Raw genomic sequence first — 27,360 nt, 5'->3', positions numbered from 1 at the left:
GGAGAGTGTCCAGACTCCGGGCGAGCTAGCATCTTTCACCCCGGATTAAGACAAAACCGGGGCGAAAGGAAGCTCTAACCCTATCCGGACTCACTCACCTCTCCCTCTTTGCCCGAGGGACGAGGTTCCTAGCCGAGAGACAGCTGGCAAACGCTGTCTCTTCAGGCTTTGACGCGCTCCCGGACGGGCGGCTAAAAAAAGCCGCCATGCGATGCCAGCTGTCACCACCAGAAGTTGTTAACAGCAATTTTTGAACAAATATGGATGGATGGATGTGATGAATGAATGGATGGTGATTATCATTAAAGGAGCTAATGTTCAAGATACATTTACTTGAGATTTTGTACAAGACTTGTGGAATGGCATATAGCCATGTGAATTTCTATAGGTTCCAATGGTTACAACTGCAAGACTTTTAGGCTGATAATATAATATAATAAACATTAAAAAAACATGCCAGTCCCATATAAGCAAAATAATAATAAAAAAATAGATGTAATCATTTACAAAACCTATTGAAGGATTTATATCATGCTGGATATTTTAAGTTTGGCATTTTATTTTATTATTTTATTTTGCCAAATAACATTTAAACAGATTTGTAAAGTAATAAATATAATGTGAATTTCACAAGCATTTGACTGCCAATTTTACAGTTTCTATTATGCACACACATTAAACTATTTTATGAGAACTAATATATTTATTTAAAGTTTCACTAGTTCTAATTTTTTATATAAACGTTACTATATTTCACTAACTATAGTTACACGGAATATAGTTCTTTCTCACCTTAACCAAGTAATGATCTCATTTACTATGCAAATACTAAATTAAACAATACAACAAATTAAAAGAAATTGGATTTGTTGTCTGATACTAAATTCTCATTTATAAGAAAGAACTTTAGGCGATGTACTATTTCAGGTATCAGAGCTGTCTTTTGTTATAGGAGGTACTTGATCACCCAGGAATGTGGCGAGAAGGGGCATTTTAGGACCTTGCTGCTGACAGGCTGCCTTTAGCTCTTCTTCTTCTTTTTTTTTTCTTCTTCTTNCCTCCTCCTCCCCCTCCCCCTCCTCCTCCTTCTTTTTCTTCACAAAGGGCCAATCTGGACATGCCTTGTAAGCAGTGGGAGAGAACACTGTGAAGGTCCACTGGTGTGACAGAGTGGAGGGCAGTGAGGGGAGCTGGGTTGCAAGGGGGGGATGGTGGCGACTTCAGGATGTGCAGTGCCATAGGAACCTACCGGCATTTTCCACTTCCTGCAGGGCTGCAGCTTTGCATTCTGCTCTGGTTTCCTGAGTATTCAATCCTTCATGGAGGGGGTGGCAACTTTGCCCCACACTGTGGTAGCTTCCCAGGCATCTTAAGGGCATAGGTGCGGGAGAGGGCAGAATGGTGGGTATGGGTAATTGCATATCCCTGTGGTTTTATGTGCCAGTGGGCTGCTGAGCATCTGAATTTTAACCATCTGACTGCCAGGATGCTGCAACAGTGGGTAACTTTGACCATGGGTCATACGTTCATCTTTTCAGCACCATCACAATTTGAATGGTCAATGAGCAAATGGTTATTAAGCGGAGGATTACCTGTATAGTTATCTGAGAGGGGTAATCTTTTCTAGTCCCATATCTTGCTTATAATGTATATTCATGTTTCTTTTTCTACAAAAGAAACATATTGTTGAGAGGTAATATTAAACCATGGCTTGGCTTATCAAAGAAGAATTTGATAAAGCACATTACAAGGTCTTTGTAATACAACAACAATCATGGTTTTCTATCTGCTCATATGTGACCTCGCAGACTCTTTAGTGGCTCCATTCTACGGAAAGATAGCAGTGCAATTGTGCAATGGTGATAATTCACACATAACTGCAAAATACCACTCAATAAAAATAGTTCATCAAAATGCTGGTTTAGCCTTAGGATTGGTAGATATACTTCAGTGTTGTGTGTACATGCCAAGGATTGTGCTGACAATTGCTCTTTAAAATATTTGTATTTAAATAAATTCACTTCCCCTAAATTCAGAACTAATGAACTATGAATTCCTTTGCAAAACTGAGGGAGGTGTAATTCCTAACAACACATTTATTTATTTGCCCACAAAATTTATATGCTGTCTTTAAACTCTTAAAAGAACTTAGACATTAGCTGTTGGATCTGCAATTTAGTTCGGGAAGTGTGAATTTACTTAAAGAAACAAATTATTCTCTGACATCCATAGTTCCATCACAAAAGTAAGCTGCAGTTTAGTTGTGCCTGAAATTAGTTACTTTCAGTAAATTTTGCATAAGAGATATATACAAAAAAGAGAAATGACATTGCTTTATTTCCAAAGGAAGAGTTTGGCTGAGTTAATAGAGCTATTATAAAAATTAACAGTAGCAAACATACAGTACATAAAGACTTTTTTAAAAAACACAGTAATATTGATTTTTTTTTAAAAAAAAAAATCCTTAGGCCTTTTCTCTAGCATGGTATGCCTCCTATGTGTAACACAAAGAGACTCATGTTGTATCAGATCAAAACTCTCTATAGTTCAGCATTTATCTATCTATAATAGCCAACCTGATAGCTTTGAGAAGTCCAGAAATAGAATATAATGTTTAACATTTTTTTCTATTGCAATTGCACAGCAAACTGTGTTCTTACATTCTAGCTCTAAATCCTGGCAAAAACACACTACTGTCATGACCACATGTGGTCCTCAATTTATGGCTGCAGTTAAGCCTGGAATTTTGGTTGTAAGTCACTGTGGTCTTTAAGTGGGCCAATGTGATCTGACTCGATTTTACAATTGTTTTTATGATGGTCATGAAGTAAACCACCATGGTCATTAAGCAAATCCACCATATTCAGTGGCTGGAAGTTTTTTTTTTGCTGTTTTCTGCTGGAAAAGTCCAAACATTTCACAAATCATGATCACATATGAGCCAATCATAAATAAGAGCCAGTTGCCAACCAACCAAAATGCAATCATATGCCTATAGGGGGAATATATGTGTGCAACAATAGTAACTTTGAGGTTTGGTCATAAAGAGCTTTTTTGAAGTCTGTCATAACTTTGAACTTTGTTAAGCAACCAGTCAAGGACTACCTGTAGTTGGACTTTGTTCTCATGAATTTGATAATCCAATTGTAAATCCAATGTGGTAGTTATTGTTTCATCTAATATTAGCACATTCCATTTCTTAGCTATGTATAATGTAATAAAGCAGAGGTCCCCAACCTTTTGGGCACCAGGGACCGGTTACGTGGAGAGAGGTTTTTCCAGGGACCGGAGGGGTCATGGTTTTGTGTGTTGCCTGCATCCCACAGATGTGACTTTCCTTGTTTGTGCAGCCCAATTGCTGGCATGCTGTGGCCTGGTACTGGTCCATGGACCGTGGGTTGGGGACCCCTATAATAAAGGATATTCCTAATCTAATAAATTGTTAATTTAAATCTCTCTCTTATATTGCATTATTGGTTATTGCACTACATTATGAAAAAAAAATCAGCTCAGGTACAATTTGTTACTCTAGAGGAAACCAAACTTTATATAGTTTGATCCTGACATTGTGAAATAATGAGAAACATGTATTAAAGTGTAACAACTGTGGATAACACAAAGTATTCCTGACCTTGCTTGTTATAAGGAACCTAATTAAAAAGTGGTGATTCAATAAAGTAAAATTTCCTTTGTCAAGATGGATTTCATCCGATTAATGGTTCTTTTGCATGGCCAAATTGTCAAGTCATGGTGAAGTGAGAAGAAAACATAATTTGAATCCACCTGTGCCAAATATTTACCAACTTTCTGAGTTAGCTGTTGTTTCTTGTGGGCTTTCCCACAAGTGTTTCAAATTGAATCTGTTGCTCTATATACATAGCAATCTGGGAATAAGATAATTAAAAGTAGAGGAAATTACCTCTCTGTAGCTGGAGGTAAGACTGTGCTGTTTAGATTATACTTTGTCTAATGTTTCATCTCATGAGTTCTCATTTTCAGTATTTAACATATAGTATGTACCGTGTTTTCCCAAAAATAAGACCTATCCTCAAAATAAGCCCTAGCTTGTTTTTTTGGGGGGTGGGCCTAATATATGCCCTAGTTTTGGGACAAGGTGCATGCCTAAAAATTAAGGTAGGGCAAGGGAGGTGGAGTTACTTCATGTGCCCAGCATCCGCTTACCATTGCAGCCCGGCCTCCCATGCCCCAACACCTGTCTCACCTCACCGGCCCAGTTCTTCTGTGGCCACCTGCTGCCACTCCTGTGTGAGCGTGACCCTCAGTCTCCATTTCGCCATCAGAGGCCTTCAGGAAATGCCTCTGCAGCTGAGAATGGAGCTCTGGATTGATGCTCATGGCGCCCCCCGGCCTCCATTTTGCTGTCAGAGGCTTTCAGGAAAGCCCTCTGAAGTCACAAAAGGTATTGACTTCCAACTCTCTCTGTTGCAGTAAAATCAGACATTAAAATCAAATCTCAACTTTTTACATTTCTGTAGTAGTATGCACTAGCCATTTCTGTATTGGCAAATCAGTTTAATTGGTAAAACTCAAAATCATAATATCAAAAGTCAATGCCTTTTGTTTCTTCCCCTCCCTTTCTTCACACCTTTTTTCTTTTCCTTTTTTCTACTGTTGTCCCCTACTATTTGCTTTTGTATTTTCACATTTTATGTTATAAATGAATAAAACTAAAAAAATAAAAAATAAAATAAAAGGAAAGGCCTCTGAAGCCAAAAACCAAGCTCTGGATTGACATGTGCAGGGGTGAAATTGTGGCAAAGACCTGGTGCCTCTTTTGGAGGCAAAAAAAACAGGTCTTATTTTTAGGGAAACACGGTACTCATATTACTTTTGTATAGAAGAATGCAAAATGTGAATTATCCTAAATGTAAACTACCCCATTCTGAGTGACTATCCGTCTGTCTGTCTGTCTGTCTGTCTGTCTGTCCGTCCGTCCGTCCGTCCGTCCGTCCGTCCGTCCGTCCGTCCGTCCGTCCGTCCATCCATCCATCCATCCACACACAAACAAACACACTGTATAGGGATATATAGGGATAATCCTACAGTATATATCTATATCACTCACTTACGTCAAGGTTTGAAATGCAATCGTACTTACTGTATAAAGCCCAGTGTTTTCTCTTTCTCTTAAATCTCATAATGCAGTTGACTTAACTAAGAAATTACTCCAAAGCAGGAGGAAAGCACAGAAGGAAGCTTGCACATTATTTTAGCTGTCAAGACATTTTCTGTTTCCTTTACTGATTTTGTCATGCTTTAAACAAGAAGAGCTTAAATCTTCATTATTATGATTACTTTGCTCCATAACGTCATCCACAATATGGCATAATTACTCTTCAGTGTATGCTTGCTTTATCAGTTTCTCCCTCCCTGAGCTTCTTTGCAATTTCCACCAGCCCATGCTCCAATGTTATTTAGTTTCAGTGCAATTCCACTTTATATCAGTTTCTAATTATACTAGTAAAGTATTCCCCTAACAAGTGGCAGCAGCAAACGATCTAGTGAGGTTGCCACAGTATTTAGACTAAAACAAAATAACAAACTCAGAAAAAGAAAGTTAGGAATGGGGAAAATTTCTCGGGGTGTGTGTGCATTTGTGCTTCCTGCTAACAACTGTTAAAGCAAATTTAGAAGATTTGCTGCAATTAAGTATCTCAAGAATTTGGAAAGAAGGCAACAGGTTTATTATGATTTGCGAATGTAGAGATCCTCAAATGCTTTTTGTTTTCATTCCGTGAAAGAAACAAAGTTTTATCAATGTTCTGCTACACGTGAAAGCAAGTGTCCAGTGTCCAAGGAATTAAAAGTAACACAGAGAGGAATTAAAATCTCAGTAATAGGGACCATAGCAAGGATCTTGTGCTTTCACTTTCTTTTTTACTTTCTCTTGGCTTTTTGTGCCTTTCATTTGTTTCAATAGGTGGCTTTACTTTTAGAAAGTGCTAAAAATCCATTTGCACAAAGATAACGTTGAGAGAAAGGAGAGAAATATTCTCAATTGTATTTTCATTTTAAAATCATGGCTCACATTTTTCAGGAAACACCAGTGTTCTTCCTAACATAAGAAATGTTGATCTACCATAATTCTGTCTGTTAAATATGACACCTCAGCAAATCTTCTATTAGTGATGTATAGAGTTTACAGTTGATGTGGAAAAACAACGCCTTGAGATTAAGACAATCTGGTGATTGCATTCGGATATTAAAGCTGTTGGGTTCAGTTATCATTAAGAATGATTATATCAAATGGCTTTAATTTGAGAACCAAATGGAAAATTGTCTTGTGTCACCTAATTAATTTCAGCCTACTAGATTTATTATCAAATAGACTTGCAGATATTCATGGCACATCCTAAAATATCTGGAACTTCCCCAGTATACAAAAGTTCCAATAAACTTTTACGCTTTCTCTGGCATTTTTACAAGCTGTCAATCAGAATTATATATGCACTGTACCCTTTTTTCAGTAACTACATGTTCCAAGTTTTGCAATGTAAGCAACAGTCAAACAATCATTCAAGTGAATTGTTTTGTTTATAAACTAGACAAATATAAATCTTGTAAGATGATGACTTTATTCAAAATAGGGTGGGCAACTAACTTGTTGGCCTCATAGATCAGCAGCATTGTAGCCAGTCTTGGCTGGTCTCTAAGGAATCAAACAAACAAAGCGGGTGAGATGTGTTGGTTCATGGATGGAAGATCTGCAGCAAATGCTAGAACAATACATTAGAATGTGAAATTGAAGAAAAAAAATTCTCCCAAGAAGGCAGGGCAAACCACTCCATTGTCACTGTCAAGAAGATCATATGGGTTTGTCTGTGTAATTACCAAGAGTCAACTTTAGAGAGACATTGAGATTTTCCCGAAGCGATATTTTAGTTTCTGTTGAAACTAGCTTGGTAATGCTAAGACCAGAGACCTATAGACCTTTCTCTATAGCTTCCATTTTAACCTTTTTCTGATACTTTCCTTTCCTTTTGTTATGGAGCAAGCTATAGGGTGGTGTTTCTCAACCTTGGAAATGTGTGGACCTTACCTCGCAGTATTCCCCCAGCCAGCCAGAATGTTGAGTCCACCCAATTTAAAGTTGCCAAGGTTGAGAAACACTTCTATGGGGAAATGATAGAGAACTGTTTCAAAGTCTGTCTTGCAGGAGATTTCCAAAACTGGTCCAAGGAAAATGCGCAATTATGCAAAATCTCTGGGAATTAAGTCAAAGGCCACATGTCCCAGAAATCTGGAGGAAAGTAAAGTTACCGAATCATCAGGACATTTTGCAATACTTCATTTCTGTAAATATTATGGCAACCATGGGTATAATCAAAAGTCTCCTTAGTATGTGGAGAAATAAAGAGAAAAATAATAACATGAATGAAATCGGCACCTTTCACTTTATGATTATTCATGAGTCTGCATATTTGCTACATAATGTGTGTTACATTAAATATGTAAATAAGAAAGTATTTAATTACACAGTTATTCAAATAAAGATAGAACAAATTAAATACAAAACCTCTCTCGTGAGAACAAATAATTCTAACTTTTGAAGTAACGTTACTGTAAAATTGGATTTCAATGGTTTTTCTTTCCCGTTTAAATGGTAAGAGGAGCAGAAAGTGTAAAATTAATTAGATAATGAATTGGACAAACTAATTACATCAGTCTTTAACAACTTTAGTTGACCATCAGTTAAAATCTTAAAGTAGGGTTTAATAAAATAAATGAGTGTATTTTTCTTTAAAAAACAAACAAACCAAACAACGGATATGTTAAATATATATCTTTGTTTTAATCCTCATTTAAATTCTGCAGCATTCCTGATGCTTCTTGCACACTCTGCAAATCTTCAGATATCCAATAACTGGAGCAATTATTGAGGAAATTGTTCTGTGGCAAAATACTGGGGCAAGTTGATTGAATTACTTTGTTCTAGATTGATCTGTCCATAAGAATGTCACTGGAAGAGATTAAATCTGTTTTATGTGAGAAGCACCTGCACATAGATCACCATTCTGTGTTCCCTTTGTTGTCATCTAAAAGAGTTGGCTGGTAATCGGTAAGGTGATTCGTCATTCCGTTGAGTCCCTGAGAAATGGCCCAGGTCAACTTCAGTGAAAGTGGCCAATTAGCAGCACTTCAGGATTTATATACTTGAAAAGAACATATTCTGAAGAATCTTCTTCACTTTTCATAACCACCAACGCCACCTTCCCCTCACAGTTAATGCAGGTACTACATTTCAGGATTTAATCCTTTGAAAACAGGTATGGATTAATTGAATTAATAGTAGAAATGCAATCCACGAAATAAATATTCAATTGACCCAGATTTTTCCTATGTGGTTATTCATCAATCTGCCCTACTACAGTAGCTATTTGGGTGCCTTATGGGTAGAAGATGGAATATAGATTGATATCATTAAAAAAAAAAGTTCTGAAGTAAAAGTTGCAGTGCATTGTTATCCAATACAATGGGGCAGCGTGTGGTTCTCCTTTGAAGGATCGTATCAGGCTTCCTTTGCTTTTCAGTGATAGTTTTTTATTGTTATTTTTTTCTCAGATAATATTCTTTTTCCAGATAATACTTAGTGACAGTTTACTTGTATCAGTAGGAGGAACACCCAAGGAATTTCACTTATTTAGCTAAACCTATTCAGTTTGCCATATTTTACCAGCTATTTTGCTCTGATTTCTGTTTCGGTGAAATGTAATGGCAGTTATACTGATTTTTTTTTAAATGTGTTAAAAAGAAAGTTTGTTAGACCTACAATTCACCTTGAGGTGGAGGAGCAAAGCTGTTTGCTGATGAAGGCTTCTCTACCACATCCTGGCTATTTACTAGAAACGTTTGAGAAGAGGATAGGTGGTGGGGAGAAGATTGCCTTGCAAACCCCCATGAATCTCTGCTAGAATTGCAAAGGCCAGAAGAGATGCTGCAGGGCAATAAAGCAAAGTGAGAAAGCAACATTGCTCATTGTTTTTCCTCTTAACAGGTGGTCTTCGCTTAGCAACTGCACTTACAGGTAGTCCTCAAATTACAGCAGTTCACTTAGTGACTGTTCGAAGTTACAATGGCGCTGAAAAAAGTGACTTATGATCATTTTTCATACTTATGACCATTGCAGAATCCCCATGGTCACGTGATTTAATTCAGATGCTTGACAACTGGCTCACATTTATGATGGCTGCAGTGTCCCGGGGTCATGTGATCACCTTTCGCGAACTTCTGACAAGCAAAGTCAATGGGGAAGCCAGATTCACTTAACAACCGTGTTACTAATTTCACGGCTTCAGTGATTCACTTCACAAATGTGGCAAGGAAGGTCGTAAAATGGGGCAAAACACTTAACAAATTTCTCACTTAGTACTATATATTTGGGGGCTCAATTGTGGTTGTAAGTTGAGGACTACCTGTATAGAAATGGTCAAAATGGAATAAAGGAATAGAAATAATAAATTAGGATGGGCAACTTGGTTGTTAGGTGCTGGAGCCGCTAAGAGAAAAATCACATGGCCATGACAGGCTTATCGCCTTCAATTGTTAAATAAAAAAATGTGGTCGCTATGCAAAAAAAAAATCTGTGATGGCTACTTCCCTTTTTTCTATAAACTCTGTTTGTCAAAAGTTAGTTGAGAAGTGTGCGAATGGAGATCACATAATCGTGGGTTGCTACGACAGTTGTAAACACACGCTGGTTGTGACATGCACAAATGGCAATCTTATGACCATGGCTGCAAATGTGAGGATTGGTTTCAAAATTTTGTTCTTTCTTCCACTCCTGTACATCTTCAAATGGTTGCTGAACAGGTCAACTGGTAACTGAAGACTGCCAGGTATAAGCCAGGGGAAAATATTCATTGGTAGAAGAGAGATGTTTATGCTGGAAACTTTATTGAAATAAAGCCCCACTTAGACTTTTGCCCAGCCTGAAAGTTCCTAATTGTGAAGCTATTTACTTTTTTCGAATTCAAATCTCAGCTAAGCTAAAGCCCGTGAATTTTTGCCCATTCTCAAGAACATTCTGCAATATTATGATTTTTTAAAAAAAAATCCAGTTGAGCTGGTTTTATTTAACAAACTGTTAGTCATATCATAGCACTTTATCATCACCTGCATGTGTAACAACAATTACAGTAATAATAAATCATTTTGAAAAAAATTCTATAAAAGGCCCCCCTTTATTATTCCCATTTTAGCTAGGATTTCTTATGCCAGCCCAGGGCCAGTTCAGTTTTCTAATTCAATCCTAGGGATATCTAGTTCTTAAAAATTAATACCAAGTTATATTTAGTGATTGGATTATAGAAAATGTTTACTTGGTCTTCTTATCAATTCACAATTCCTGCGGCCTATTCCACGCACATTTGAAGGAATAAAGGAATAGAGTCCGGCACAACAGACATGCAAAGACTGACAAAGATAAGGAAGACTGCTTTTGTTAATTCCTATTGTTCTTCTTCTTTATATTGCTGGAAATAGATACTTTAGGCCAGATTCCTGTGCCTTTTCTTTTACAGTGACTTGCCTATTGTACTGGTGTCAGGGTATTTCCACAGAACCCGCAGATATCAGGATGAAAAGAGTCAGTAGGGTCTGCAGGACGATAGCTACTGTATTTGCAAAAATGTATCTTGCAAACTTTAAAGGTTTTTCATGCAAGTAATTACAAATACCTTTGGGTTTCTCAGTGGCTAATAAAGCTAGCGTGAAAAGAAGTACTCTCAGCCTCCTAACAATATAACTTCAAAATAGCAGATGCCTGGGCAGGTGTTAAATTTTTATGTCAGACATAAAAGACTTTTGTGAAATACACACATGTAGTTTAATTAGCTATTTTCATCTTTGTAATCAGTATTCTTCTTTTTCTAGTCTTTTCTCCACAAAGCCTCCTATTCTGGGGGCAACTCTACAAAGAGACTTACAGCTGTGCTGTTATCACTGATATCATTATTGTAAATATAATAAAGGCATTTTTTTAAAAAAGAGGAAAAAGCAACCTCATTCTGAAAAGCACAGCTGTGAGGTCCGTATCTCAAATTTTCCCATCATGCTGATAAATAATACAGGCTGTCAATTAAGTGGGAGTTTTTTTGTAAGAGTCTCACTTAAAAGAAGATACGATAAATCATTTGCAAGGATTAATATTTGAATATTTAGCACCACCTCCATTTCAGTTGCAATTTGTTTTCTTAAGAAAATAAATGTGTAAGTGGATGGCATTTGGTGCGAGGTTAATTTTTTAAGATTTCCCCCCCCTGGAAATCGGAGTAATTGAAAGCATAGGTACTGTTACTATGATTTTCATAGAGTGTAATTAGAAATTAGCCATCCAGAGGAAAATGGCAATGCGTAAAAATGAAAAGTAAAAATATGTATGTTTTTAAATTGATTTGCTAACTCTCTCAATATGGCCTGAACAGTTGCAGATTTTGAAGGGGAAAGCACCAGGAAAAATCTCTTAACAAATGTAGGTTTCAGGCCTGGATCCCAAATGGCTACTGTGCTGGCTCAGGAAAGGCACTGGAATAGGAGGAGATGGAGAGGTGACAAAATTACTTTTCCTTAAGGAAGCAGATGCCAGTGACCTTCTCTTCCTATGTCCTCTAGTTCAGGGCTTGTCAACCGGTGGTACGCGTACCACTTGTGGTACGCGACCACCTGGCTGGTGGTACATGGCATCGCCTTCCTCCCCCCCACGGCGTTGCCTTCCTTCCCCCCCTCCGCTCCTTCCCACCTCACTTGTTTGTGGAAAATATGCTGCTTGGTGGCAGCCTGCATGAACTTTACCGAATGTGCCCTACAGGAGGCGTGTGAAGAGCGCAGGCACAGAGCAAGGCCCCTCCCTCCCCAGGGACTCATTTCAGATTTACGCCGCAAAAGTTTTTCTCGCGCAGAGGAGAGAGGAAAAACAATTGCGGAACACTCGGGAATCCCTAGCAAGGCACCATGTACCTTGGTGCTTATTTCCTAATGCCTTCCCCCCGTGTTTTCTGCTCCACCCCGAATTTGCCTCCCTTCCACTCTCCTTACGCAGCCATCTGTGGTCTTAATACAGCCCTCAGTCTCTCTCGCTTTCAACACCCCCTAAAATTCTTCATTCAGGCAGGCTTCCAGAGTTCAACTGGCAGAATGCAGGTAACCCCTCCCCCCCTGTCCTGCCACCTCCCACGGCACCGTGCCGCTCCGCGTCCCCCGCCTCCATGTCTCAAGCCTCCGTGGCACAGAACTGCTGGTGTTATGCTTGGGCAGAAGACATTTTCTTTTACAGATGGGGCGGGTGGGCCTGACATTCGCAGGCAGCCAGGACCCCGCCCGCCGAGCCGCCACCTCCCCATTGCCCTCCACGCCAGCCGGCTCTGTCGCTAGACCTCCCAGCTGACAAGCGCAGGAGTTCGACGCTGCGGCGGCCTCCCCTTCGCTTTCCGCACTGGCCAAAGCGTTGCCTGACGTTCCAGCTGACGGGCACAGGTCCGGGGGTCGCCAGCTGATGGGCACAGGTGGTAGGTGCTGCGGCGGTCTCCTAGCCACCTGCTTCTTTGGCTGGAGCAGTTGCAAGGGCTTGCATGGTCCCCAAGGGCCGCTGACACGCTCCCCGCCGCGGCGCCTACCTCCTGTGCCCATCAGCTGGCGACCCCGGACCTGTGCCCATCAGCTGGAACATCAGGCAACGCTTTGGCCAGTGCGGAGGGCGAAGGGGAGGCTGCCGCAGCGCCGAACTCCTGCGCCTGTCAGCTGGCGACCCTCTGAAAACTTGCGCTTGTCAGCTGGGAGGTCTGGTGACAGAGCCAGCTGGCGTGGAGGGCGATGGGGAGGCGGTGGCTCGGTGGGCGGGGTCCTGCCTGCCCGCGAATGTCGGGCCCACCCGCTCCATCTGTAAAAGAAAAAGTCTTCCGCCCAAGCATAACTTTTAAGGATTTTAAGGATCTTTGAGAGGGAGAGAGAAATAGAGAGATGGAGAGAAAGAGGGAAAGAAAAATAGAGAGAGGGAGAGAGAGAAAGAGAGAGGGAGAGAGAGAAAGAGGAGAGGGAGAAAGAGGGAGAGAGAGAGAAAGAAGGAGGGAGAGGGAGGGAGAAAGAGGGAGAGAGAAAGGGAGAGGGAGAGAGAAAAAGAAAGGGAGACAGGGAGAGAAAGGGAGAGAGAAAGAGACAGGGAGGGAGAAAGAAAGGGAGAGAGGGAAAGAGAAAGGGAGAGAGAAAGAAAGAGAGAGAGAGAGAGAAAAATGAAGGAGAGAGATTAAATTAGTAACATAGTTGTTCAGTAAATCTGGTTTCCCCACTAACTTTGCTTGTCACAAGGTTGCAAAAGGTGATAACATGACCCTGGAACAATATGACCATCATAAATAAGAATCGGTTGCCAAGCATCCGAATGTAAATCACATGACCTGGGGATGCTGCAATGGTCATAAGTGTGAAAAATGGTCATAAGTCACTTTTTCCAGTGCCGTTGTAACTTTGAACAGTCACCAAGCAAACTGTTGTAAGTTGAGGACTACCTGTACTTTATCACTTTTTCCCATTTTTTTTTTTGTCATCAAGCTTTTGACACCTTGCTGGGTGACTGGTGGTACTCGAATGTTGCCATATTCTAAAAGTGGTACAATCGGTGAAAAGGTTGAAAAGCCCTGCTCTAGTTATAGAAGTCTTTGCCCATGAAGCTGCCAGGGTGCAGAACAAGGAAGTTCTCAGTTTCCTCAGAGCCTCCTTCCTTTAGATGTCCTGAGAGTATCTCATCCCTGAAACCCTAGTGCAGGGGTGTCAAACTGCCAGCCTGCAGGCCGGTTGCATCATGCAGAGGCCGCACCCACCCTAGCTCCGGCAATGCAAAAAAAGTTGTGATGCATCGCAACACGTCACGTGATGCGGTGAGTTTGACACCTGTGCCCTAATGCATCCCCATTTTAGGTCATGCAGTAGGGAAAACCTTCACATCAGAGTGGGTACTAGAGGATTATTTCTGGCACCGTTAGAGGGCTATGGTTATGAATCCTCCATCCTTCACTACTATCCCCACCACCCACCACCCTCTACATTCTGCTCAGTTTTAATACCAGTCTTGCCAATAAATAGGAATAAATCTTGGTGAAGGTACAGCAGGCTAACTGATTTCAGGTAGTTCTTGATTTACGACTACAAGTGAGTCCAAAATTTCCATTGCTAAATGAGACAGTTGTTAACTGACTTTGCCCCATTTTACAACATTTCTTGCTGTTAAGTTTATAACACAGTTATAAAGTGCCTCTGGCTTCCCCATTGACTTTGCTAGTCAAATTCAGATTCATCTAAAAGTGTTACTAACTTAACAGCCACAGTGATTTGCTTAACAACCATGGCAAGGATGGTCATAAAATGATGCACTTAACAACTGCCTTGCTTAGTAATGGAAATTTGGGGGTTAATTATGGTCATAAATCGAGTACTAAATTTAAACTCAGGGGTAATTCAGTGTGCATTTAATCAGATGAGAGATGGTGTATATGGAACTCAAATGAGTCCAGATACTACAGCTTAAAAATGTAAGATTTGGCAATTGAAGAGCCTTTTCAGAAAATATTATCTAAAATGGAATTTCTGGATTATGATGTGTGCTAATGTGATATTTTATTACTATCTGTATATGGATTAAGCTACCAGTAGTTCTGGCCAGTTCATTCCATGTTGCAGATCAGTAATATTTGGAAGACCATAATTCCTCATCCATGTTTTAGGGATTCTCCTTTGCTGTTCTGCACTGTACTTATAACCCTGGCTTTCAGTTTCAATATTTTGTGGTGATAGAATATTTTGTAGCAGTAAATACATTTCTAAGTTGATCCAGATCAACAGGAGTACCAGCTTATTTAAAAAGATCTTTAAGAAGATGGAAAATTACTGGTTTTGCTTTATTTGTCTCTTTCTGCTTTGTGATAGGAATCATTCCTACCAGACATTTCAAATATTAAAACCAAATATGCTGCAATTGCTTGCCAGAGTGTTTGGTATCATTATGTGTATGCATGTGCGTGTATATGTAAAAATGTTTAGGAAGATATGGTTTAACAGAACTGGCAATGTAATCAACATGTTAGTTTACCCCTGAATTGTCCAAGCAGAATTAGGATGAGTTAAACTGATGAATTGTGACATATGTCACTAGTGTAATGTATAACGTCATGTCAAATTTTGTGACATTATTCTGTGGGCAAATTAATTATAACTTTGATAACAATGTGCTATTTTGATGCAACATCTTTCTCCCACATTGTTATTAAAAGTTTTATATTTAGTACACTATACATAATGCTGTGAAGTTTATGGATTATATCAGTATTTTAACACCCTACTTTTCCTTTCAAATGTTGCTGAATAAAACTTGAAAAATAAATACTTGAAAAATCCAGTTAAGTAACATCTTAGTTATAGCCACCAAAATGTCCAAATTACTTTGTGAGCCTGCATGTTCTCCAAAACACTGTATTATATAAAAGCCATGGGACAGATCAAGAAGCAACAACAATAACAAAAAGAGCTTTAAAAAAACCCTGAAGAAATCAGATCACACAAAGGATTCTTTCACAAAGAAGTTAGGACTTATCCCTATTTATAACAAGATTGGTTTGTTTGTTTTTTTAAAAAAATGCATACACCATCTCTTTTCCTTTAGATAATCTGCCAATATGAAAAAAGAATGAAAAAAGGAATTAAAGAGTAACATGAAACAAACAAACCAAAAAATTTGACTTTGTTAAATATATTCTTGTAAATAATTGAAAAGATGATTATGTAAGTTTATTGTTGTTGTATTAGTGTAGTGAAGAATAATGATGATGATGAAGGCAAATTTAAGCATTGAGAGTGACAAATGTTAAATTGGTAAATAAATTGTAAGATCTCAGCCATCCAGGTTTTGATGAGCTATAGAGTGGGAATACAAATGGGTGATATGCATAAGATTGTCTTACCTTTGTATAGTTTTGTTATTATTATTTAGCAAGAGGTGGGATATGGTTTACATTGATGTTTAGTTGTACTGACCTATTTCACTTCCGTCTCTTATCTTATTGCTATTCAATATTTACCCAATTTGCACTGTGTACATCCAAAATCATGTGACATTTTGCATCCTTCTGCAAGATAGAAAAAAAGATCTGTTGGCATTATGTCTGTTCTGCTGTCCGATATTGTCTGATACTTTAAGTTCTGGATTTCTGGATTTCATCCAAATAACAGATTCTAAAGAAATAGCAGCAATGTCTTGTGTTTTGCTAAAAAAAATTCTTACCCATCAAGATCTTCAAGTTGAGCAGTCTTTTAAAAACATTGGCCAGAAGGCACTCCTTCTCAATTATACTTCTCAATTATACAGGAAAAATGAAGATGTAACTGTCTGTGTTCTTCAGTGTGTTTTAAATTTATGGGCACTTTCTATCTTTAAAAGACATTACACAGATTTTTGCCCAAACAAAAAAAAAAACATGCAAAGCCACATGTAGCTTCACCTTAAGAGCCTGAAGCTAATATCCTTTCTTGGAACAATAAAAAAATAATAATCAATTTGTTATATCCTCAAGCTTAATGTTCCACTTTCAGTAGGCAATAGATGAAATACATGAACAAAGATCTGTAATGTCCTACAGTACACAGATATTTAGTACATTAGTTAAAATTGGGAAGAGCCAACTTTGAATTAGGGATTGTGGTGAATTTCATGACTGTTATGTATTCTGGATATCTGTCTTGTTTCAAGGACCATTTAAAACAACAGAATCAATTCCGGGGAAGTTTTTGTTACACAGAACCATTATTTATATTAATTTATTATTTATTTAATATAATTCAAAGATTATTCTTTTAGATTAAATATAGCATAGAGGCAAATATGGAGATATTTCTTTTATATGAGTTGTAAGTGGCAGGCAGAGTTAAGAATTGAAACTAGACCACTCAACAATTCACTATGAAAGTTGCTAAAGTTGCCTACACTCAAACAAAAGGTTAGATCAGTGATGCCGAACCTTTTGGACTTGGTGTGTGAAATATTCAGAAAATGCCTAATTTGACTCTGCTGGAGTGTCACAACCAGTGTGGTGACACACATATCATAGGTTTGATATCACTGGGTAAGATACAGAAAGTTCTAACTCTGCCTTTGAAGAACAAAACACTCATGAAAGAATTTATTGGTTTTACAGCTTTCCCTACTGAGATCTCAAGGATTTTGGTAGCTTCTTAGTTTTAAGGGGGGGGGGGGATGAACAATTAAATTGTCACTAATTTTTGGCCCTTCACACAAAACATTTCTTAATAGCAATATGTGTGATTAAGCAAATAGCCTCCTGGGTGTAGATGTCAGGAAATGACCTAAGAACGTTTCTATGTAAACCTTGAGTTCCACCAGAGAGTTGTAGTTCTTCTATTATCACTGATTCCCTAAAGAAAAACATTTTCAAATATATCCAGGAATATGCAAACTCTCATCCATCAGAACTGTAGTATCCGGTTTGTTTAATTGATCCCAATGATCAGTGCTCACTTTCCACTCTCTCACTTAAGAAAACAAAATCTGTTAAGATGCATGTTAGGAAGAAACTTTCCAGGCTAAAGTTCTTCTTGATATTCTAATTTTTATGGGTAAATTTACAGGTAAATAATTAAACAGCTTTTTTTAATGAATAAGAATCTTTATATTTTATTTCTCTCTCTTCCATTTCTATCCCAAAAAAACAGAAATATACAATCCAGCAACACCTAGGGAAACATATCCATGCAAAAGTAGAGTTTTCTCATATAACCCAAAATCATGTGATTTATCTGATTTTGGCTTGGCATATTGTAGGAACTCAACTGTTGGGATTAGCACATCATGAGCTCAAACCAATTCAATTTAATACTTTGGAGCAAAAGATTGTACAGTAGTCCTCATTCGTTTAATGGCCACTCATAGTTACAACAGCAATGAAAAAATGACTATATGACCATTTTTCACACTTACGATTGTTGCAGAATCCCCATGGTCACATGATCAAATTCAGATGCTTGGCAACTGACTCATATTTATGATGGTTGCTTGCAGTGTCCCAAAGGTGACATGATCACCTTTTGCGAACTTCTGCCAAGCAAAGTCAATGGGGAAGCCAGATTCACTTAACAACCATGTCACCTAACTTAACAATTGCAGTGATTCACTTAATAACTGTGGGAAAAAGGTCATAAAATGGGTCAAACCTCACTTAACAATTGTCTTGCTTAGCAACAGAAATTTTGGGTTCAACTGTGGTCATAAGTCAAGGATGACCTATAGATATCATGATATATCTGAATCCAGTTTATGACTGAAGGAGTGACTGTAATTGCAAAAATCCTAAAATAAAATTGTACTCAACTACAAACTTTTAAGTATTATGTATGAATGTATTGTTATGTATTATTATGTCCATAAGACCTAAAAATTCTGAACGCATAAAAAAAGATCTTGATCTGACCGCAAAAATGAAAATGATAGGAGATAAGCCTCTCTTGGAATGAAATTGGACAAAACAATCAACTGAGGAAGTGCTAATTTCAGTGGAGGAGAAAATATTCTTTAGAATGAATATTTACACATTTTAAATAACTTTGGACTCCTGAACACAAAAGGCCTAAACCCGCATTATACTATGCACTCAAAACAACAAATTGAAATATGTAAGGGAGTAAGTTCTGTAGAAACATTATATAAACATTATCCAGACAATGCTGAGTTGGTTCATCTGCATGGGAAGTTTGCAAAATAACTATTTTATATTTGGCTTTGCCATGCCAACACCCTTTGGATATGATTTACAGTATTATTCCTGTCAGGATTTATGTATTTGTGAATTGATTTGAATACACCTACAGGTGCCAAAGGAGGTCATGGCTTCATTATATTAACCACAAAGCCAAGTATATAGTGAGCAAAAATCCTCCAGGTGGAAAGAAAGAAAGAAAGAAAGAAAGAAAGAAAGAAAGAAAGAAAGAAAGAAAGAAAGAAAGAAAGAAAGAAAGAAAATAAAGACCTCAAAAATGAATTAGCTCTCATAGCACAGAATTAAGTCATTCTCATTGTTTCATGCTGAAAGGAAGTAAAATGCATGGACCTGCATGTGTTCCGGGATTTGTGAAAATGAAAACTTTTTTCATCTCCCTCTTTCTATCTCACACACACACACACACACACACACACACACGAGCTCTGCATTCCGATAAAGTAAAGAATTGTTAGTTCTAAAATCGGGAAGATTGTTTAAATAACCTTCAAGTTGAAAGAGAGGTTTTTTTTTTATTTACACCTACTTGGACACACTTGTTACAAAGAGAAAGGCATGTTGCTTCATTTTTTTATCATCTACATTAACTTTAGATTAGTAATTCTAATGTGTAGATAGTAAAAGATGGAGCATCATATAAGAAGAACTAAAAAGATGGAAATGGTAGGATAGGCATTGCTATCTCTAAGGTGGGATTGATTGGCTGTTTTGCTGGATTTATTATCAAAAACCAAAATAAAATATAGATATCACTTAAAATAATAAATGGCCAAAGACATTGAGAGTTAGGTAGCATACATGTTTAATAAACAAACTGAGGAATAAACCCATTAGAAAGATTGGAGGCGGTAGTCTTAAAAATGTTGCCTTTCTAGATCTGATATAAGTCACCAAACCATCTAAGCCTAATTGAAATGCCACCTATTCTGACAGAAAACTAAGTTAAGCAGAATTTAGCAACATCCATAGAATTGTATATAGAATGACTGGTTAGTTGAATTCGTACAACTTCCTTTACAGATCAACCCATTCATTTAATAAAGAGAGAGAATGTGAACTCAGAGCACTGAATGTGGTACAAAGAAGAACACCACAAAACATGAAACTGGCTTAAGACTCTGAGAGTGGATGAAGGTCTTCGGGATATGGATCCCTTCCAGCACCTTTAAAAGTAAGCCCTTAAACCACACTAAACTAAACATCCTTCAGGGCAAGATGGTGAGGATGTTGATTAAAATAATTAAGCATGGCAAAAAAAAACCTACAACAGGGCACAGGCAAACCTTAACATTTAATAGTTTATTGGGAGTCCAAAGAACCAAGGATAAAAAAGGAAACAAAAAGTTAGTTACGGAGTTGAAATCAAAATGGCTCCGAGGATGGCTAAATTCTATGCTTGGCTCAATCTTTGGCAACAACTTTCCTGAAGGGCTTTTTATTCTCAACTAGTAACCATTTTGGGCAAGAAATATAGCAGTGTATTGAGAGATCACATGTGGAAATAAATTGCTCACAGTTAATTGCATTACCACGATTGTGTACCATTGGCGTTCTTTGTATTATGAATTTATGAAGTTATTTGTCTGTCTTATAGCTTACAGCTATAGCTGGTGGTAAAGGAATACTGAATACTGAATCTATATAAGGTCAAAGTCATTTCTTATTTCAGGAAAAATTAGAATACATCCTCCAAAATGATTATCATCTTTCAATGATTTACCTGCATTCTTCTGCTATGACTGTTTATTGTATTGGTGGTCTTTCATCAACTATTTGATTATTGCTGCATAGAAAAATATGTGTAAAGCAACTCGGATTTTCCTTTTGTCTTACAAACATAAGGATGCAAATAAGAGGTGTTGAAGGAAAGAGTATTAAATATAAAAGAAATATCTCCTCATTTACAAAAGCCCTATTTTGATGTAATGCTGAAGTATGCTAAACTAAGAAGGTCTAGAGAAAGCCCTTTATCTTCTTGTGTGTCAGGTTTTGAAGCTGAGATGCAGTGTTTTAACCATTGGTTACTGAGCAATCACAGGGACTGTGTTCACACATAATGCTAAACTGTAATCTATGGTTTAAAAGTCATAATGGCTTCATTCACAAAAAAAGTTATTACAATTCAAGGAATCTTTGACAACTCACTATCTTGTACCTTGTAAATAAAATTATATACAAAACGGTTGTATATGTAAATATTTAAGAGCCAGTCAAGGATAACTGTCATATAGTACTAAGAAATAATATTATACAGGGATCCCATTCTTTAAATAGGATCCTTTTATAAAGATGGTATTTTAAAAAAAAAAATAGTTCACTTTTTAAAAATATTAGAAATAATATTATATCTTGAAGGTCAAACTTTAATTTAACTACATGGTTCATTTCCTTTTAGATTTATATAAAGCAGAGGAAGCTACTGCTAATTTTCAGGCTTAAAAAGATATACACAAAGTCTAAATTTCCATGGGAAAATTAGGTTTTATATAGTTCTGTTTTGTTCTTGGTTTTATATTGTCCTATATATTCATGCACTTTATGATTTTAACCTTTGCTTCATGAAAAACAACCAGTAAATAAATGAACTCTGGACTTTAATAAGACAACTAATAGATTATAGCAAAGACTTAGCATTTTTGTGTCTCTAAATGGTTGTCTTATTTGTTTTAATATATTATCACATTTGTGTTTTTTCAATAATTTTTCTTGCTGAATATGTTTATACACAACTAATCAACTGTGATTCTTCTGATGGAGTTATTTCATGGAGACAGTTCTTTGGTTCCAATAGAAGAATGCTGATTTCTTAAAGTTAAAATAAAATGTTTTCTTGAAAATGTGGTTTTATTTATTTTTTTATTTTCAAGATCGGTAGACACATTTGCCTCCATAGCTTTTTACTGAATGCAAAGTAACTTTCATTTTCATGAATCAAAACAGTATAGCCAACAATTGTGAACCACATTTTGTATTGGTATATGTAACTCATGTTATACCTCTTCAGTATGTAGTGTCAATATCATTAATCTCATGCTGGAGGTTTAGCAATATGAAACAGAAATGTCACATTTTTTGAGATATTCCAGATTTCTTACTCCTGAGCTTTATGTTTGTTTGCTGAATACAACATTCTCCAAATAAGCATTTTGTTCATAAAGTTAGGTGTTGTATAGCATGTTGTCAACATATTTCAGTTCATTTAATGACCTGCTTTAATATAATGTGAAATTCTTTCAACAATACATGTACAGTAAAATATTTATTCTGTAAAGTTTGGTTGTTTGTGGATTAAACTCTCATTTTGAGAATGAGAAAATTCGAATTGGCCGAGTGTGGGTACACTTTCCATAATGTGCTTGTATAAATGAAATGCTTTCTTTAAGCATTGCAATTATATCAGTTTCATTTAAATATATAATTAAAAAGTACAATAAATAATGCCAGGATAGTCCAGAATAATACACAGATATGTTGAGAGTATAGTATTGAATGCTATTTCCGTTCATGCTGAATATATGTTGCTTTCTAAACTGTACTTTATCAAAATAATCAAACGAAATTGGTAGTTGCTTCACTATCTTCAAATGAACACTTTTTTCTTTTTTCTTTTTGGAAGGTTGACTGGCATGAATCTGCCTTCACCTGTTATCAGCAGTAAAAACTGGTTACGGCTCCATTTCACTTCTGACAGTAATCACAGGCGGAAAGGATTTAACGCTCAGTTCCAAGGTAAGAATTACATAAGACTCCATCAGGAGAAATCTGTTTTTCTAAACCTGATAAAATAAATGTTGAGACTGAAATGTTCTTCTTCATACTTATTCACCTGGGAAATAAACAGATCCTTGCAAACATAGATTGGCAACCATTCTCACTCCAAAAGTGGAAGTCCAGTTGAGATTTGTTTAAGACCCCTGGGTTTTCTGCAGTATTTCTTTTAAAAATAAATCCCCGTGACGTAGCCATTATGTCCTTTTTTGGCTTTTTTTTGTGTGATGCTTGCAAACCTCTTGCTAGATCATAGAGGTACAAGGCAGAAGTGGTTAGAAAGAAAAGTCTCTTCAGATAAGCGTTATTTCTTATTTTTCCCCAAACTCCTCATTATTCTTGACAGCAGCCTTGCTTCTATGTCCAACTCATTCTCTCTACATGAGAGAGAATTGGGAATCTGAACTCAATCAATAGACAATGACTTGGTGCTTTTGATTTCTTTATTCCATTTGTCTCTGCTGAAACACGAAATAAACTTCCTAAAATGTAGCATATTTTGGAATGAACATTTATGAAGACTGGCATAAAATGACAAATTCCATAACATTTATGTGAAAAACTTTCAAATGCACATAAACAATAGCACAACACAGGATTGATCAAGCAAAGTATTTTGGATCTGTTTTGCTTTTATATACTAAAATAAATGTGGAGGGCCCAATTGACTTCAGTGTGGTTAGAGAAAGGAATTAGATAATTTCCCCTGACTTACTATGTATTTCAAACCACCATTCTAAAGATTATTTTAAAAAATGTGGAAAAGCCTGTAGATGGCATCAAAATAACTGGTTTGGAGGGTTGAGGGTTGAGAACCAGGAAGCTGGAACTGATGTTTAAATATGGAGGTGAACTGAATAAAAGGATTTGGGATAACAATTTTTTTGGACAGCAACAACAACAAAAAAGAACTTACACATGCTACATATTTTATATAATGACTAGGTTTATGCATCTTACTAAAACCACGATTTAAGCATGATTTATTGAATAGACTGCAGTTGGATGGCTTCATACACAATAATGTCATAAACCATGGTTGACATATTATAAGATCTGAATAATGGACCAACCTAAAAGGAACAAATCACATAATGTGACGCAGAAACCAAACCAAACTGAATACAAGATAGTCCTTGTATTTCTGTTGCCAAATGAGACAGTTGTTGAGTCAGTTTTGCCCCATTTTACAACTTTTCTTGCTACCATTGTTCAGTGAATTTCTGCAGTTTTTAAGTTAGTAACAAAGTGGTTAAGAGAACCTGGCTTCCCCCATTGACTTTGCTTGTCAGAAGGTGGCAAAAGGTGATCACTTGACTCCAGGACACTGCAACCTTCATAAATATGAACCAGTTGCCAAGCATCTGAATTTTGATCACGTGATCATGCGATTCCTGCAAGGGGTGTAAATGTTAAAAATGGTCATAGGTCACTTTTTTTCAGTGCTGTCATAACTTCAAACAGTCACTAAATTAATGGTTATAAGTTGAGGACTACCTATAATTCCATCAACTATTTGTTGTTTTGGGGAATATGAGTTCAATGCTTTAACACTTAACTTCTATGTCTACAATATATAAGCAGAATTGTTATGTTTTTTTTCCCAAATGAGAAATGTGTTCCTCAGAATCAAGTTTTGTGATTAATTTAATGAAAAAATTAGAAAGAAAGCAAATGCTTCCATGGGTGTTTTCAAATGTTTATAATTCTAACTTATAAAAAAAGTCAACTTTTTTTAAACAGAAGAATCCAGTTTTGTTTACACTTGGAAATCACTTCTGCACTTTATGCTCAAAATAGAAGGGAAAAAAATGAAACTTTGACTTTAGGTTTTGAGGATTGGGTTAAATTTGTAGCTATAGAAATGGCTTGTAGTTACTAGAAATGCAAAGCAAAAAGTTGAGGTTGTAACTGTACTTAGTATTTTATTGCACCGAAGAGTCGGAACTCACCCTTTTTTTCCTTTTCTTTTTGTCTTGCACTGCCTTTTCCCTTTTTTCTGATCTTTAGTTTCATATGTATTCTATATTATAAATAACGGTACTAACAATTTTTTAAAAAACCAAAATAATTTCATCTTAAAGTTTATTTAAAAAAATATATCTAAATGAGTAAGTAGATTTTAGTGCTTAGTGACTTGTAATGGAAGTTTTTAATCAGTGGTGTCATCAAAGTCAATAACCAAAACTCATGAGGAGCAGTTGTCAGCAAGTCAAAAACTCTACTGGATGTGACATATAATCTAATCCTCTTAGGAAAAGCTCTTTGCCAGCCCTAAAGTTAATTATTAACAGACAAGGGAGTCAAACAATTTTCCAAAGCACCAAAAGGCAAGACAAGAAACAATGGATGGAAAATAACCAAGGAGAGAACCAACTACAACTAAAGAGAAATTTCCTAAAAGTGAGAGCAATCAACCAATGGAATGCCTTGCCTTCAGAGGTTGTGGGTGCTCCATCACTGGAGACTTTCAAGAAGAGACTGGACATTGGTATAAGAATGGTATAGGGCAGGGGTAGGCAATCTTGGCTCTTTTATGACTTGTGGATTTCAACTCCCAGAATTCCTGAGTCAGCATAGCTGGTTCAGGAATTCTGGATATTGAAGTCCACAAGTCATAAAAGAGCCAAGGTTGCCTACCCCTGGTATAGGGTGTCCTGCTCGAGCAGGGACTAGGGCTAAAAGACTTTTAAGGTCCCTTCCAGCGCTATTATTCTGTGTTCCAACATAACCCTCTACTTGAGTGCATTGTGTTGTGATAATCCTAGGACTTCACTGTATTGAAGAAAAAAACCTCGATTTTGAATGAAACCCTACTCTGATTGCTTTCAAAATAAGTAAAGCCCACTTTTTTGAATTTATTAATTTTTTTAATCTGTCCCTTTTTTCTGAAATCAGCACCTTAAATATGGGGGAAAAACCTTTTTAAAACCACAGTCTGTTTTGTTGAAAGTTAAAAACACATTTTCTTGCAAAACTTTTAGAGCATTCTTTCCCCCCCCTTTGTTTGAAATTTAAATATCTCCACATGTTTTTCAGAGCTTAACTGGAAACTCACACATAACCGCTTCTAACCAGCAATGAAAAAAAATGAACATAAGTGAGCAAAGAGTTTTTTTCTGAAAAAAAGATAAAATTTAGTTTTAAAAAAACCTTTAAGCTCCTGTGTGCACAAGGTTTAATTATAGGACTGCAGTTGGGCTAAGATCAGTGGTGAGATTCAGCCGGTTCGCACTACTTCAGCAGAACAGGTACTAATTTTTTGTTGCCTGGGCCCAGAATGAACTTCCCGAAGCGGTATCCACACAGAGAACTGGTTGTTCCCATATTTGAATCCCACCACTGGCTAAGATAATTCATATTTTGTAACAGTGAAGTGACCAATTGGTCAATTCGTGTTGCAATCAGATGATCAACACTCAGTTGATTAAAAAAAACCAAACCACCCTGACCTTACACATTCAGGAAAAAGCTAGGAAGAAAAAATAATATTTAAAAATTCAATGGGAGAAGATTAACATCTTCCTATAGCTGATCGGACTAACAGTTTGACTTCTCTTCTTTTTGAAATCAACAGGCAATTTAGACTCATTATTAAAAAGTGGATTAGTGTCCTCCTGAACATATGAAGGTTGTCATTTCAACACAAGTGTTTTCTCTGAGGCATAGTTTATCCAGCTTGCCAGAAATATTTATGTTGATCTAAAGGGCCTGGGGTCTGGAAAATCTACAGCAAAAGCATTTAATGAGCTGTTTCAATGAAACCATCAGCTTCTTCTTGGTCACATGCATAACCCATTAGAAAATTATGAAGGGTTTTTATCATACTGTTTCTCAGAATATTGTCATGTTACTATTTTGAGGTTTTGCCGTTTCTAAAATAATGCAAAATAAAATAAAATTAGGATTCTGGGTTGAAAATTAACCGGAAGTATTTTTCTTGAACTTCAGACTTAATGCAAAACCTACAATAATAAGGCAGTTCCAGATAGTCCTCAGTTTACAACCATTTGTTTAGCAACGTTTGGAGTTACAACAGCACTGAACAAAGTGACTTATGACCAGTCCTCGCACCTATAACCATTGCTGCATGCACAGTCATGCGATCAAATTTAGCTACTTGGTAACTGTTATGTACTTATTACAGTCACATTGCCCTGGGGTCATCATTTGTAACCTTCCCAGCTGGCATCTGACAAGCAAAGTCAAAGAGGGAAGTCAGATTCACTTAACAACTGCAGTGATTTGCTTAACAACTGCGGCAAAAAGTTTGGAAAAAGGGACACAATTCACTTAACAATTGTCTTGCTTAGTGTTGTGATTCCTCGCCAGCCAGTGGACCTGGCAGCTGAGTCTGAGGAATCAGAGGAGGAGGAGGGGCCTGGAGTGACATCAGAGTCAGAGGAAGACTCTGAGGAGCTCCAAGACTTACAGTTTGATGAGGAGCCTGGCCCTTCTACTCGTGCTCAGGCTGAGACACAGCTGTGCTGGGAGTCTGAGTTGGACAGTGATGAATCACAGCTGGGAGATATCCCGCATGCCGTCAAGAAAAGAGAGTAGGACAGAGGAATACAATGGGGCAGCTCCAAAGGCAAAGGAGCAGGCATTAGGAAAGCCACGCCTTGGCTGCATAATAAAAGGGAAGGTGTGGGAAGTGCTGGTTGCTGAAGGCAACTGTTCGTGCAGAGCATCGAGTTTCTGTGAACTGTGTTTGTTTGCCTTGGACATTGACTCAGGTCTGTGAATAATAAAAGGAGATTGGTTTTTTCCTGCGGTTCTAACCTGCTTGTTGGAAGAGAGG

General features: G+C 37.3%; 1 protein-coding gene across 1 annotated transcript in view; it reads left to right on the top strand.

Moving 5' to 3' along the window:
* The window catches only part of LOC107284570 (CUB and sushi domain-containing protein 1), a 478,687-nt gene that overhangs the window by 126,571 nt on the left and 324,756 nt on the right, over positions 1-27,360 (top strand). The window contains exon 3 of the mRNA XM_029283474.1: positions 22,408-22,520. Coding sequence (XP_029139307.1) covers positions 22,408-22,520 — 113 coding nt within the window. The remainder of the gene's footprint in view (positions 1-22,407; positions 22,521-27,360) is intronic.

This window comes from Protobothrops mucrosquamatus, unplaced genomic scaffold (assembly GCF_001527695.2).
Source record: "Protobothrops mucrosquamatus isolate PMUCROS unplaced genomic scaffold, P.Mucros_1.0 scaffold103, whole genome shotgun sequence".
Lineage (NCBI taxonomy): Eukaryota > Metazoa > Chordata > Lepidosauria > Squamata > Viperidae > Protobothrops > Protobothrops mucrosquamatus.
Note: the sequence above shows the minus strand (reverse complement) of the source record. Positions and strands in the feature narration are given on the sequence as shown.